Source organism: Medicago truncatula, chromosome 3, assembly GCF_003473485.1.
Source record: "Medicago truncatula cultivar Jemalong A17 chromosome 3, MtrunA17r5.0-ANR, whole genome shotgun sequence".
NCBI classification, from domain to species: Eukaryota; Viridiplantae; Streptophyta; class Magnoliopsida; order Fabales; family Fabaceae; genus Medicago; species Medicago truncatula.
In genome coordinates, this window is record NC_053044.1 from 28,964,305 (window position 1) to 28,980,177 (window position 15,873).

At 31.0% G+C, this 15,873-nt stretch overlaps 4 protein-coding genes across 4 annotated transcripts; all 4 read left to right on the forward strand.

Moving 5' to 3' along the window:
* Positions 1-1,129: 1,129 nt before the first annotated feature.
* LOC120579583 (non-specific lipid-transfer protein) lies at positions 1,130-1,679 on the forward strand. Its single transcript, XM_039832031.1, has 3 exons — positions 1,130-1,219; positions 1,274-1,488; positions 1,670-1,679. The coding sequence occupies exons 1-3, from the start codon at positions 1,130-1,132 to the stop codon at positions 1,677-1,679; spliced, it is 315 nt and encodes a 104-aa protein (XP_039687965.1).
* Positions 1,680-4,017: 2,338 nt separating this feature from the next.
* LOC120579584 (non-specific lipid-transfer protein) lies at positions 4,018-4,564 on the forward strand. Its single transcript, XM_039832032.1, has 3 exons — positions 4,018-4,107; positions 4,162-4,376; positions 4,558-4,564. Exons 1-3 carry the CDS (start codon positions 4,018-4,020, stop codon positions 4,562-4,564), a joined length of 312 nt encoding a protein of 103 aa, XP_039687966.1.
* Positions 4,565-6,894: 2,330 nt separating this feature from the next.
* Positions 6,895-7,444, forward strand: LOC120579585 (non-specific lipid-transfer protein). Its single transcript, XM_039832033.1, has 3 exons — positions 6,895-6,984; positions 7,039-7,253; positions 7,435-7,444. The coding sequence occupies exons 1-3, from the start codon at positions 6,895-6,897 to the stop codon at positions 7,442-7,444; spliced, it is 315 nt and encodes a 104-aa protein (XP_039687967.1).
* A 2,329-nt stretch (positions 7,445-9,773) lies between these two features.
* LOC120579586 (non-specific lipid-transfer protein) lies at positions 9,774-10,323 on the forward strand. Its single transcript, XM_039832034.1, has 3 exons — positions 9,774-9,863; positions 9,918-10,132; positions 10,314-10,323. The coding sequence occupies exons 1-3, from the start codon at positions 9,774-9,776 to the stop codon at positions 10,321-10,323; spliced, it is 315 nt and encodes a 104-aa protein (XP_039687968.1).
* The last annotated feature ends 5,550 nt before the right edge of the window (positions 10,324-15,873 follow it).

The window sequence follows — 15,873 nt, forward strand, 5'->3', positions numbered from 1 at the left end:
AGAATCTATATGTTTGTGGAGATCTTTTGGATGTTGGGGAGAATAAGAAGGGTGGTTTTTGGTGTGATACGGCGGTGGGTAAGGATGGAGAGAAAGAAGAGAGAGAAGAGAGAAGTGATTAATCATCTTTCAAAACACGCATACCATGAGAAACATTTGAGTTAAGTATTTGACCAATAGGAATTTAATGATCTTGTTCACTAATTTCTAATATAACAACATCACGTACATAACGATTTTTTTTGTTTGAAGCTGAAATATACATGGTTTGAGTTTTTTTAATTATGGAAAATAATAACACATGAGGAGTTAGCTCAACAATAAGAACTTATTTTTATAGCCTTAAAGGCCGAAGTTTAAACCGCATATACGAAAACTTTAAATGGATGTTACAACCGCCATTATAGACCCTTTCAAAAGAAACCCACCACTATAGACAATACTTACCCAAATTAAATTTTTAAAAGAAAATAAAAAAATTAGTTTTATTAAAATTTATAGATAGATTTGTAAAATTTCTATAAATTTCATCCTATTAAAAAAATATTTTATTTTTAAAAATATATTTAATTGGAATTATATTTTTATAAAAGTAGTACATTTTCAATTTTATAGTACTTTAAAAACTATTAATCTTTACATGATGAGAAACTAAAAAAAATACATCGCAAAGATTATAATATTAACTAACAATATCCTTTCAGATAACCGAACAATGAATTAGTAAGAGATATCACAATCCGTCTATCTTCGATGATTAAATGATATACTATAACTAACAAGATTAACAAGACAAAACGTGGGAACAGAATAAAAAAAAAACTACTTTAAAAAAAATTTCGAGTACATTATTTTCTTACAATTTTTTATAGTTAGAATTGATTGTCTTTATTATAAGTTTGACCAAGAAAATTGAAGGTCAAAACATTTCCCTTTTATATAAGAATAATAAGGAATAAAATATGAAATCAATAACAAGACTTTCTTAACATTAAAAATAAACAAAAAATTTAAAGAGTTACTAAAAAAATCGTAACAGGTTTTGCATATAAATTAAGGCATACTTGCAGAGACCAGTCATTCTAAACATCCACAAAAACATCATACACATACAAATATTTAAATTAAAATGTTGAGGAAGAAAATTATATCTCTTTCTATGGTTGTGATGGTTTTAGGCATGCTAGTAGCAACATTAGATGCACGCCAAATTGATGACGTGAGCTGCCCTTCGGCTCTTTTTTCCTTGTTGCCATGTCTGCCTTTTTTGCAGGGAGTTGGCCCTGCTACACCAACTAGTTATTGTTGTGCAGGAATAACTGATTTAAATCAAAAGGCTAACACCACTCAGATTCGGAGGGATGTGTGCAATTGTCTCAAACCGGCTGCATCAAGATTCGGAGTTAACCCAGATAGATCAAAACAACTACCAACTCTTTGCAACATTACTCTCAATGTTCCTTTTGATCCAAGCGTCGATTGCAACACGTAAGTTTTTCTTTCAAACTCGCACATATGCATACCTTGTTTTTTAAATGGAACGAGGTAAAACGGTGAATTCCTTATAATCTAACCTTACATCTCTTCTTGAAAATCACAAAACCTGATTATTATTTAATTTCTAGAACATTTTTATTTTGGTCTAATTTTTTTATTCTTTTTTGTGCAGGGTTCAATGATTTGACAGAATGGGACTTGAAGAGCATAAAGAAACATTGAAGATTTACCAAGATAACAATAATTGTATCCATAAGAAAATTGAAAAATTGTACCAACCATTTAATGTTGGTTAACTTTTCTAAGTTTTATTATTAATTGGAAAAAAAAATTATTACAACTTGTTTCATTGTTTTTAAGTTTAATATGATGTTTTAGAGATTAAATCGTAAAGAAAAAAACTACGAACATATAATTACATATATTTCATAAACTTGAATGATAAAAATTCAAATAAAAAATATTAAAATAATATTTACACTACCTATATCAAGAGTTTTTACATTATCAATGAATCCAATTTGTTACATCATTAAAAATATTTGCCTTTAATCATACTTACTACTAAAGTCACATATATGATTTCTATCTGATTGGTTGACAATCTTAAACTTTATACACGGATAGTGTATCAAATTAAGGTCTAATGATTAAAAGTTCTTTTTCTTTTGACAAGTGATTAAAAGTTCTTGTTTAGTAGATTTTACATAAATAACCTTAACGAAAATTGTTATTTTTCTAACTCTTTATCATGTCATTTTATTTTAATATTTTATATGAGACTTAAAATATAGGTCAAGTTGTCTTGCCAAACAACAGGGACATAAATATTTAAATCATCCATATGTTATATATATGATCATTAAGATAACATAACATTGATATATGTTCAGATTATAAATTGAAATTTCAAACCATTACTAGAGGTATCTCCTAGTTTAAAGAAATCACGAACCTATATATAATTAGAATGATGAAATATCAACGAGACAAGACAATATTTCTTAATATTAGATCAATTCAACAAGTTAAAATAACGTTTAACACATATTCGTGATCGACATAATTAGACTTGAAAGGGTCTTTAAACCAGACGTCGGTGATGCAGAAATTAACATGACAACCAACGTTTTAAGCAATACAACTACCCACCACCTCATCGATGGCGGTGGCTGCAGAATACTGTATAAGACGGAGGACCAACCCTTGAAAGGTTTCAAAAAATCCATTGTTCCTAGATCCGGAAGATTGGAAGAAGGGTAAATATTAGGAGTTGAAAGAGAGCCACTTGGGGCGGTGAAAGGCCACATGAGGTATTCAAGCTGATTGCCACCTACGGACGAGTGGAGGTGGTGCGACGGTGACGCAAGCACACCACCCACACAAGAATCTACATGTTTGTGGAGATCTTTTGGATGTTGGGGAGAATAAGAAGGGTGGTTTTTGGTGTGATACGGCGGTGGGTAAGGATGGAGAGAAAGAAGAGAGAGAAGAAAGAAGTGATTAATGATCTTTCAAAACACGCATACCATGAGAAACATTTGAGTTAAGTATTTGACCAATAGGAATTTAATGATCTTGTTCACTAATTTCTTATATAACAACATCACGTAGAGAACGATTTTTTTTTTTGTTTGAAATTGAAATATACCTGGTTTGAGTTTTTTTAATTATCGAAAATAATAACACATGAGGAGTTAGCTCAACAATAAGAACTTATTTTTATAGCCTTAAAGGCCGAAGTTTAAACCCCATTTACGAAAACTTTAAATGGATGTTACAACCACCATTATAGACCCTTTCAAAAGAAACCCACCACTATATTCAATACTTACCCAAATTTAATTTTTAAAAGAAAATAAAAAAATTAGTTTTATTAAAATTTATAGATAGAATTGTAAAATTTCTATAAATTTCATCCCATTAAAAAAATATTATATTTTTAAAAATATATTTAATTGGAATTATATTTTTATCAAAGTAGTACATTTTCTATTTTATAGTACTTTAAAAACTATTAATCTTTACATGATGAGAAACTAAAAAAAATACATCGCAAAGATTATAACATTAACTAACAATATCCTTTCAGATAACCGAACAATGAATTAGTAAGAGATATCACAATCCGTCTATCTTCGATGATTAAATGATATACTATAACTAACAAGATTAACATGACAAAACGTGGGAACAGAATAAAAAAAAAAAAACTACTTTAAAAAGAATTTCGAGTACATTATTTTCTTACAATTTTTTATAGTTAGAATTGATTGTCTTTATTATAAGTTTGACCAAGAAAATTGAAGGTCAAAACATTTCCCTTTTATATAAGAATAATAAGGAATAAAATATGAAATCAATAACAAGACTTTTTTAACATTAAAAATAAACAAAAAATTTAAAGAGTTACTAAAAAAATCGTAACAGGTTTTGCATATAAATTAAGGCATACTTGCAGAGACCAGTCATTCTAAACATCCACAAAAACATCATACACATACAAATATTTAAATTAAAATGTTGAGGAAGAAAATTATATCTCTTTCTATGGTTGTGATGGTTTTAGGCATGCTAGTAGCAACATTAGATGCACGCCAAATTGATGACGTGAGCTGCCCTTCGGCTCTTTTTTCCTTGTTGCCATGTCTGCCTTTTTTGCAGGGAGTTGGCCCTGCTACACCAACTAGTTATTGTTGTGCAGGAATAACTGATTTAAATCAAAAGGCTAACACCACTCAGATTCGGAGGGATGTGTGCAATTGTCTCAAACCGGCTGCATCAAGATTCGGAGTTAACCCAGATAGATCAAAACAACTACCAACTCTTTGCAACATTACTCTCAATGTTCCTTTTGATCCAAGCGTCGATTGCAACACGTAAGTTTTTCTTTCAAACTTGCACATATGCATACCTTGTTTTTTAAGTGGAACGAGGTAAAACGGTGAATTCCTTATAATCTAACCTTACATCTCTTCTTGAAACGCACAAAACCTGATTATTATTTCATTTTTAGAACATTTTTATTTTGGTCTAATTTTTTTATTCATTTTTGTGCAGGGTTTAATGATTTGACAAAATGGGACTTGAAGACCATAAAGAAACATTGAAGATTTACCAAGATAACAATAATTGTATCCATAAGAAAATTGAAAAATTGTACCAACCATTTAATGTTGGTTAACTTTTCTAAGTTTTATTATTAATTGAAAAAAATTATTACAACTTGTTACATTGTTTTTAAGTTTAATATGATATTTTAGAGATTAAATCGTAAAGAAAAAAACTACGAACATATAATTACATATATTTCATAAACTTGAATGAGTAAAATTCAAATAAAAATATTAAAATAATATTTACACTACCTATATCAAGAGTTTTTACTTTGTCAATGAATCCTATTTGTTACATCATTAAAAATATTTGCCTTTAATCATACTTACTACTAAAGTCACATATATGATTTCTATCTGATTGGTTGACAATCTTAAACTTTATACACGGATAGTGTATCAAATTAAGCTCTAATGATTAAAAGTTCTTTTTTTTTTTTGACAAGTGATTAAAAGTTCTTGTTTAGTAGATTTTACATAAATAACCTTAACGAAAATTATTATTTTTCTAACTCTTTATCATGTTATTTTATTTTAACATTTTATGAGACTTAAAATATAGGTCAAGTTGTCTTGCCAAACAACAGGGACATAAATATTTAAATCATCCATATGTTATAGATATGATCATTAAGATAACATAACATTGATATATGTTAGATTATAAATTGAAATTTCAAACCATTACCAAAGGTATCTCCTAGTTTAAAGAAATCACGAACCTATATATAATTAGAATGATGAAATATCAACGAGACAAGACAATATTTCTTAATATTAGATCAATTCAACAAATTAAAATAACGTTTAACACATATTCGTGATCGACATAATTAGACATGAAAGGGTCTTTAAACCAGACATCAGTGATGCAAAAATTAACATGACAACCAACGTTTTAAGCAATACAACTACCCACCACCTCATAGATGGTGGTGGCTGCAGAATACTGTATAAGACGGAGGACCAACCCTTGAAAGGTTTCAAAAAATCCATTGTTCCTAGATCCGGAAGATTGGAAGAAGGGTAAATATTAGGAGTTGAAAGAGAGCCACTTGGGGCGGTGAAAGGCCACATGAGGTATTCAAGCTGATTGCGACCTACGGACGAGTGGAGGTGGTGCGACGTTGACGCAAGCACACCACCCACACAAGAATCTATATGTTTGTGGAGATCTTTTGGATGTTGGGGAGAATAAGAAGGGTGGTTTTTGGTGTGATACGGCGGTGGGTAAGGATGGAGAGAAAGAAGAGAGAGAAGAGAGAAGTGATTAATCATCTTTCAAAACACGCATACCATGAGAAACATTTGAGTTAAGTATTTGACCAATAGGAATTTAATGATCTTGTTCACTAATTTCTAATATAACAACATCACGTACATAACGATTTTTTTTGTTTGAAGCTGAAATATACATGGTTTGAGTTTTTTTAATTATGGAAAATAATAACACATGAGGAGTTAGCTCAACAATAAGAACTTATTTTTATAGCCTTAAAGGCCGAAGTTTAAACCCCATATACGAAAACTTTAAATGGATGTTACAACCGCCATTATAGACCCTTTCAAAAGAAACCCACCACTATAGACAATACTTACCCAAATTAAATTTTTAAAAGAAAATAAAAAAATTAGTTTTATTAAAATTTATAGATAGATTTGTAAAATTTCTATAAATTTCATCCTATTAAAAAAATATTTTATTTTTAAAAATATATTTAATTGGAATTATATTTTTATAAAAGTAGTACATTTTCTATTTTATAGTACTTTAAAAACTATTAATCTTTACATGAAGAGAAACTATAAAAAATACATCGCAAAGATTATAATATTAACTAACAATATCCTTTCAGATAACCGAACAATGAATTAGTAAGAGATATCACAATCCGTCTATCTTCGATGATTAAATGATATACTATAACTAACAAGATTAACAAGACAAAACGTGGGAACAGAATAAAAAAAAAACTACTTTAAAAAAAATTTCGAGTACATTATTTTCTTACAATTTTTTATAGTTAGAATTGATTGTCTTTATTATAAGTTTGACCAAGAAAATTGAAGGTCAAAACATTTCCCTTTTATATAAGAATAATAAGGAATAAAATATGAAATCAATAACAAGACTTTTTTAACATTAAAAATAAACAAAAAATTTAAAGAGTTACTAAAAAAATCGTAACAGGTTTTGCATATAAATTAAGGCATACTTGCAGAGACCAGTCATTCTAAACATCCACAAAAACATCATACACATACAAATATTTAAATTAAAATGTTGAGGAAGAAAATTATATCTCCTTCTATGGTTGTGATGGTTTTAGGCATGCTAGTAGCAACATTAGATGCACGCCAAATTGATGACGTGAGCTGCCCTTCGGCTCTTTTTTCCTTGTTGCCATGTCTGCCTTTTTTGCAGGGAGTTGGCCCTGCTACACCAACTAGTTATTGTTGTGCAGGAATAACTGATTTAAATCAAAAGGCTAACACCACTCAGATTCGGAGGGATGTGTGCAATTGTCTCAAACCGGCTGCATCAAGATTCGGAGTTAACCCAGATAGATTAAAACAACTACCAACTCTTTGCAACATTACTCTCAATGTTCCTTTTGATCCAAGCGTCGATTGCAACACGTAAGTTTTTCTTTCAAACTCGCACATATGCATACCTTGTTTTTTAAATAGAACGAGGTAAAACGGTGAATTCCTTATAATCTAACCTTACATCTCTTCTTGAAAATCACAAAACCTGATTATTATTTAACTTCTAGAACATTTTTATTTTGGTCTAATTTTTTTATTCTTTTTTGTGCAGGGTTCAATGATTTGACAGAATGGGACTTGAAGACCATAAAGAAACATTGAAGATTTACCAAGATAACAATAATTGTATCCATAAGAAAATTGAAAAATTGTACCAACCATTTAATGTTGGTTAACTTTTCTAAGTTTTATTATTAATTGGAAAAAAAATTATTACAACTTGTTTCATTGTTTTTAAGTTTAATATGATGTTTTAGAGATTAAATCGTAAAGAAAAAAACTACGAACATATAATTACATATATTTCATAAACTTGAATGATAAAAATTCAAATAAAAAATATTAAAATAATATTTACACTACCTATATCAAGAGTTTTTACATTATCAATGAATCCAATTTGTTACATCATTAAAAATATTTGCCTTTAATCATACTTACTACTAAAGTCACATATATGATTTCTATCTGATTGGTTGACAATCTTAAACTTTATACACGGATAGTGTATCAAATTAAGCTCTAATGATTAAAAGTTTTTTATTTTTTGACAAGTGATTAAAAGTTCTTGTTTAGTAGATTTTACATAAATAACCTTAACGAAAATTATTATTTTTCTAACTCTTTATCATGTTATTTTATTTTAACATTTTATGAGACTTAAAATATAGGTCAAGTTGTCTTGCCAAACAACAGGGACATAAATATTTAAATCATCCATATGTTATAGATATGATCATTAAGATAACATAACATTGATATATGTCAGATTATAAATTGAAATTTCAAACCATTACCAAAGGTATCTCCTAGTTTAAAGAAATCACGAACCTATATATAATTAGAATGATGAAATATCAACGAGACAAGACAATATTTCTTAATATTAGATCAATTCAACAAGTTAAAATAACGTTTAACACATATTCGTGATCGACATAATTAGACTTGAAAGGGTCTTTAAACCAGACGTCGGTGATGCAGAAATTAACATGACAACCAACGTTTTAAGCAATACAACTACCCACCACCTCATCGATGGCGGTGGCTGCAGAATACTGTATAAGACGGAGGACCAACCCTTGAAAGGTTTCAAAAAATCCATTGTTCCTAGATCCGGAAGATTGGAAGAAGGGTAAATATTAGGAGTTGAAAGAGAGCCACTTGGGGCGGTGAAAGGCCACATGAGGTATTCAAGCTGATTGCCACCTACGGACGAGTGGAGGTGGTGCGACGGTGACGCAAGCACACCACCCACACAAGAATCTACATGTTTGTGGAGATCTTTTGGATGTTGGGGAGAATAAGAAGGGTGGTTTTTGGTGTGATACGGCGGTGGGTAAGGATGGAGAGAAAGAAGAGAGAGAAGAGAGAAGTGATTAATCATCTTTCAAAACACGCATACCATGAGAAACATTTGAGTTAAGTATTTGACCAATAGGAATTTAATGATCTTGTTCACTAATTTCTTATATAACAACATCACGTAGAGAACGATTTTTTTTTGTTTGAAATTGAAATATACATGGTTTGAGTTTTTTTAATTATGGAAAATAATAACACATGAGGAGTTAGCTCAACAATAAGAACTTATTTTTATAGCCTTAAAGGCCGAAGTTTAAACCCCATATACGAAAACTTTAAATGGATGTTACAACCACCATTATAGACCCTTTCAAAAGAAACCCACCACTATAGACAATACTTACCCAAATTAAATTTTTAAAAGAAAATAAAAAAATTAGTTCTATTAAAATTTATAGATAGAATTGTAAAATTTCTATAAATTTCATCCTATTAAAAAAATATTTTATTTTTAAAAATATATTTAATTGGAATTATAATTTTATAAAAGTAGTACATTTTCTATTTTATAGTACTTTAAAAACTATTAATCTTTACATGATGAGAAACTAAAAAAAATACAACGCAAAGATTATAATATTAACTAACAATATCCTTTCAGATAACCGAACAATGAGTTAATAAGAGATATCGCAATCCATCTATCTTCGATGATTAAATGATATACTATAACTAACAAGATTAACATGACAAAACGTGGGAACAGAATAAAAAAAAAACTACTTTAAAAAGAATTTCGAGTACATTATTTTCTTACAATTTTTTATAGTAAGAATTGATTGTCTTTATTATAAGTTTGACCAAGAAAATTGAAGGTCAAAACATTTCCCTTTTATATAAGAATAATAAGGAATAAAATATGAAATCAATAACAAGACTTTTTTAACATTAAAAATAAACAAAAAATTTAAAGAGTTACTAAAAAAATCGTAACAGGTTTTGCATATAAATTAAGGCATACTTGCAGAGTCCAGTCATTCTAAACATCCACAAAAACATCATACACATACAAATATTTAAATTAAAATGTTGAGGAAGCAAATTATATCTCTTTCTATGGTTGTGATGGTTTTAGGCATGCTAGTAGCAACATTAGATGCACGCCAAATTGATGACGTGAGCTGCTCTTCGGCTCTTTTTTCCTTGTTGCCATGTCTGCCTTTTTTGCAGGGAGTTGGCCCTGCTACACCAACTAGTTATTGTTGTGCAGGAATAACTGATTTAAATCAAAAGGCTAACACCACTCAGATTCGGAGGGATGTGTGCAATTGTCTCAAACCGGCTGCATCAAGATTCGGAGTTAACCCAGATAGATCAAAACAACTACCAACTCTTTGCAACATTACTCTCAATGTTCCTTTTGATCCAAGCGTCGATTGCAACACGTAAGTTTTTCTTTCAAACTCGCACATATGCATACCTTGTTTTTTAAATGGAACGAGGTAAAACGGTGAATTCCTTATAATCTAACCTTACATCTCTCCATGAAACGCACAAAACCTGATTATTATTTAATTTCTAGAACATTTTTATTTTGGTCTAATTTTTTTATTCATTTTTGTGCAGGGTTCAATGATTTGACAAAATGGGACTTGAAGACCATAAAGAAACATTGAAGATTTACCAAGATAACAATAATTGTATCCATAAGAAAATTGAAAAATTGTACCAACCATTTAATGTTGGTTAACTTTTCTAAGTTTTATTATTAATTGGAAAAAAAATTATTACAACTTGTTTCATTGTTTTTAAGTTTAATATGATGTTTTAGAGATTAAATCGTAAAGAAAAAAACTACGAACATATAATTACATATATTTCATAAACTTGAATGATAAAAATTCAAATAAAAAATATTAAAATAATATTTACACTACCTATATCAAGAGTTTTTACATTATCAATTAATCCAGTTTGTTACATCATTAAAAATATTTGCCTTTAATCATACTTACTACTAAAGTCACATATATGATTTCTATCTGATTGGTTGACAATCTTAAACTTTATACACGGATAGTGTATCAAATTAAGCTCTAATGATTAAAAGTTTTTTATTTTTTGACAAGTGATTAAAAGTTCTTGTTTAGTAGATTTTACATAAATAACCTTAACGAAAATTATTATTTTTCTAACTCTTTATCATGTTATTTTATTTTAACATTTTATGAGACTTAAAATATAGGTCAAGTTGTCTTGCCAAACAACAGGGACATAAATATTTAAATCATCCATATGTTATAGATATGATCATTAAGATAACATAACATTGATATATGTCAGATTATAAATTGAAATTTCAAACCATTACCAAAGGTATCTGAAGTAGCAATAAACGTCACAAGAAAGGGGGGGTTTGAATTGTGACCCTTTTAAAATTTATTCCTGAAACTTAAATAAGTATATAAGCTCAAGAAAAATTCTTGGTTAGTGTTAAGTGAGTAATAATAAAATATTATAATATTAAGACTAGAGAACTCTGGATAATGAAATAAATACAAGGACCAGAAAGTTCTGGAATAAAATACTGAAATAAATAAAGCAGTAAAGGACCAGAAAACTCTGGATATAGAACTGAAATAAATAAAGCAGTAAAGGACCAGAAAACTCTGGATATATATAACTGAAATAAATAAAGCGATAAAGGACCAGAGAACTCTGGAGATATTAAGAATAAAATAAATAGGACCAGAAAGTTCTGGATAATTATTAAGTAGTAGGTTAATTATTTAGTTTTAGTTTAAGGACCAGAGCACTCTGGAAAATTAATATAGTTAGTTATAGGTTATATGTGACGGCCAGAAATTAAGAGATGAGAGAAGAGAGAACACAAGAGAATTTATCCTGGTTCGCCTAACCGGCTACGTCCAGTCCCCACACTACGTGTGAGATTATCCACTATAGTATCCTGCTATCAGAAACTTCTTAATAGCACTATAATATGTTGATCACACCAGATCAGTCCGTTACACTCTGTATTATCAACCTCAGCAGGCTTCTACGATTCTTGATCACACAAGAAAAGTTCTATCTCAAACTATTAAGCCCAATAGACTTGAGATCTAAATACACTTTGTGTTTGTAAGAGAGTTTATGTTGTGGATCCTATTTTCTCAACACTTGTATGAGATTATGATAAAACAAACTTAAAAGATTATGATCCAAATCTAGTGAAAGAGTAGAAGTTTGTTTGTTTGTTGTAGTTGAAGAGCTTGTGAATATTCTAATTGATATTCACGTGAGAGAGATTTTATTTTGCTTTGAGAGAGTATGATAATCTTGTTTGTAAGCTCTTGAGAATTAACAAGGATGTGTGCTTGTATTTATAGAAGCCTTTGTCTTGAAGCTTGACAGACAAATACAGCTGTGTTGTCCTTTCCAAAAACAGCCCATATGCTTGTGTTTTTGTAGCTTGGCGCGCAAGGATACTCAAAAAGGAAACCTTTGTGAGTTGCAGAATGTTCTTCAGACATTCTTTGAGTTCCAGCTGTTTGGGAAAGAGTACATACGCGTGACTGTAGGCCAGCTGTGATATGGTGGCATTAGGATGACATCCTTATCTTGTTGTACCTTTACCAGAACATCCTTTAGAACGTTCTTCTTGTGTAGGCTTAGATTGTTTCTTCTTTCTTCTAAGACTCACGTGAGCCTTTGAATATTCCTTTTGTTGCAAAAGTTTTTTTATCCTCTTTTGGTGAGACAAAGGGAATATTGTATTCTTCCTTTCAATGATGTAGCAGAAAGTATATGTGTGTCTTTTTGCTCTTTTGCTTTGATGAGATTATTTATAAGCTTAGAATGTTCTTCTCTTTAACAAGAACATTCTTCATGAAACATTTCTCACAAAACATATTAGTAGATAACAAGTTAAAAACTATAGAATGTTTGTGATCTTTAAAACATCAAATAATGGATTTTGTTCTCAACAATCTCCCCCTTTTTGATGATGACAAACATTTATAATTTGTTTTTAATTTTGATATTAGAAATTGAGATTTTGATAATATTGTGAAATAATTTTATCAATAGCTCCCCCTCAATTTTAGCATTCAAGATCTTTTTAATAACTTGAGAATATATGCAATAATGAACCAGAATATAATTTCATTCATTTATAGAGATCATGATACATTTTTCAAGTTCATATATGATTGAAATATCAAAATAACATAAGATAGCAAAATAGCATAAAGACAAAATATATAAGTTCATAATACAGAAGTACATGGCATAATGATACAAGGCAGCAACACATTTTAAGAAGCAACCAGCAACCTACAGTTATGTCCTTGTATGCATTTAGTGCAAAGCAATATCATTCCAAAGACAAAAGTACTTCTATTATTTTCTCCCCCTTTGTCACATAAAAAAGGAGGGAATGCATCAGAAAATCAAGATGATGGAGAAGACACATCTGATGAGGATGATGCTGAAGGAACAGGCATAGGGATAGCAGGAGGTGGAGGAAATGGATTTGCCATTGGCGCATCAACACCCCATTTTGCAGCAAGACTTGTATACCACTGCCTAAGCAATGTCCTTTCCATGGAATCATACACAATATGATTCATAATACCATGCAGAGATTCAAACATTTTAAGAATATCTTTCCTAATCCTTCTAATGTTTTTCTCAGTTTTTGACCTCTTAGGAGGGTGCTCATTCATTGAAGGAGGAAGAGAAGCTCCAGTCAAGACATTAAAAGAAGGAGATGCAGATTGCAAAGGAACAGATGAATCATAGAAGGGTGGATCCGCAAAAAATTTATCAATTGATTCTGAGCGAAAGAGAGCTGAATAATTGTGCCTTGGTGGAGAGACAAAGATAGGAGCAGCAACATAAAGTTTGTTTGCTGGAGCAGCTTCTTCAAAAAAGCTTTTCATTTCATTCAAGTCTTGAAATTTAGGAAGAATGGGATTTTTGGCAAAGTTGTCTAACAACTTAGCATGTTCTTGTGAAACAGGAGAACATTCTCTATGAGTAGTGGTTTCATTTTGGAGACATTTCAAAAGATGTTCTATAGAGATAGGGCTTTTTCTTTTGAGACCATGAGATTGAGACTGATTCACAACAGGGGTAATGAATGAGTCAGGTTTAGTTTTCATTTGGTGGACATTTTTGGGTCCAAAAGTTGAGATTTTGAAGCTAGATATCTCATCATGCAGAGGGATTTCAAGTAACCTAAAGATTTTGGAGAGGGCCATTCCATATGGAACAGTGCCTGTTTTAATTGTGGAGTTAGCAGCAATCATCATATTTTTGAGAATGATGAAAGGGAGATTAACTTGTTCTCTAGTGAACATGTGATAAATCAACAAAATATCATTGTGTGAGATATGATTAAAAGGGCCACTTTTAGGAAGGAAACTATTGTGACACATATTGGCAAGAATTTGTGGAATGTGCAACAAATTTGAACAAGAAAGATCAGTTGCATTTGGTTTGTAGATAGTGTCAAAAACAACATTACGATTTAGATGAAGTACATCATACCAATCATCACCAAACACAACTGGACCCTCTAGAGGAATGTTTAACAATTTAGAGATTGTTTCTAAATTAATTTCTACTTTGACTCCCGTAATGTGAGAAATGATCACATTTTTGTCTGGATAACATTCGGCCATACAATAGAAAGCTTGAACAGCTTCTGGATAATATTTTTCCCTAATTTGAAGAAAAGGAACCCAACCTAGAGCATCAGGGTATTGTTTAACAAAGATTTCAGCATCTTCTAATTTTTGAAAATCAAAATAACGACCTACCCCAACGGGTCTAGAGGACCATTTGTCAAAGAAGTTTTTGGTTAAATCAGGATCAATTAGAGGAATAAACTTAGACCTAGACACAGATAGATTATGAGTTTTACCCCTTTTTGAAACTGACTGTTTGATCTGAGAAGGTTCTGAGTCTATAGTTAGCTTCCTCTTTCCTTTGTTCCTGGTACGAGAGCTTCCCAGAGAACGTTCTTGAGCAGCTGGAACTTCTTCTTTGTCTTCTTGTTTCGAAGGAGATTTCGGGATTTCTTTTAGAGTTTCGATTGGAGAAGGGGGTTTATCAGAGGCAGCGGTTGGTTCAACTTCCACAAAATCATCCTGATTTTGCAGCGATTTGTTTTCCCCATTTGTAGGTGGATTAGTTGTTTCCGGATTTTCAGGGAGAGAAGCGGTTTTCTGAAGAGAAGAGTTAGGGTTTGGCTGTTGAGAAGAGTAAGCATTTTCTCCATCTGAGTCACTTATCTCATGGATAGTGTTGTCTATTTCCCCCGTTTTCTTGGTTCCTCTTGCTAATAATAGCCTGGAAGATCTTCTTCGCAGTGATGGAGCTGAGTTTGCCTTCTTTGCCTTAGTCTTAAGGTGAGGAGGAGTTTGATTCAAGTTGGGGGCCGTAGCTTGGAATAATGGTGGTAGAATGAATTTTAAAGGATCAACTTCTTCTGGAAGAGAGAGTTTTGTTGGAGAAGTTTTGGAAGAAGGTTCTTCAATGGTTTTGGGGTTTTGAATTTTTGGTTTGTTTAGAGGTGAAGTGTGAGTAATAGTTTGAGGTGGAGTTTGTTCTGAGGATTCTGGTGAGATGGGTGGTTGGTTGGTCGGAGAAGATGGTGGTGACGGTGGTGAAGGGGAACGAGGAGGAGAAGGTGATGGTGAGGGAGTTCTAAAGTTAGCATGGTTTCCCTTAGTTCTAGCCATGATCTTTGATGAGTGTTGGTTTGATTTTTCTTGAAAATGAAAGTAGGTTTTATAGAGAAGATGAAGAGGTGGTGTTTTAGTTTTATGGTGGTTTAGAGAAGAGAAGCTGTTTTCCGTGAATAGAGAGGGAAGAAGGAAAATGATTTGATTGAAAGTGGTTTTGGGGGCAAGAGAGAGATAGGTGGGCCAGACTCTAATGATGTGATTAGCATCATTTTGGTGTTGGGAAGAGAAAAGTAGAGCTAATGATCAAATTAGTTAGTCTAACTAGAGCAACTAAACATATTTGAGCGTAAGTCCCAAGCACACACATAATCACAAGAATATTCTTAGAGTGTTCTTTTTAATTTTTATGAGGATTTTGAATGATATTTAATTTTTCTTTAATAAAATTAAATCTATCCTCTACTAGAGGTTTTGTGAATATGTCTGCTAAT

Coding starts and splice junctions, on each gene's coding strand:
- LOC120579585 (XM_039832033.1), top strand. CDS start 6,895: ATGTTGAGGAAGAAAATTATATCTCCTTCTATGGTTGTGATGGTTTTA. Junction 6,985..7,038: donor ATGCACGCCAAATTGATGAC/GTGAGCTGCCCT, acceptor CCTTTTTTGCAG/GGAGTTGGCCCTGCTACACC.
- LOC120579583 (XM_039832031.1), top strand. CDS start 1,130: ATGTTGAGGAAGAAAATTATATCTCTTTCTATGGTTGTGATGGTTTTA. Junction 1,220..1,273: donor ATGCACGCCAAATTGATGAC/GTGAGCTGCCCT, acceptor CCTTTTTTGCAG/GGAGTTGGCCCTGCTACACC.
- LOC120579584 (XM_039832032.1), top strand. CDS start 4,018: ATGTTGAGGAAGAAAATTATATCTCTTTCTATGGTTGTGATGGTTTTA. Junction 4,108..4,161: donor ATGCACGCCAAATTGATGAC/GTGAGCTGCCCT, acceptor CCTTTTTTGCAG/GGAGTTGGCCCTGCTACACC.
- LOC120579586 (XM_039832034.1), top strand. CDS start 9,774: ATGTTGAGGAAGCAAATTATATCTCTTTCTATGGTTGTGATGGTTTTA. Junction 9,864..9,917: donor ATGCACGCCAAATTGATGAC/GTGAGCTGCTCT, acceptor CCTTTTTTGCAG/GGAGTTGGCCCTGCTACACC.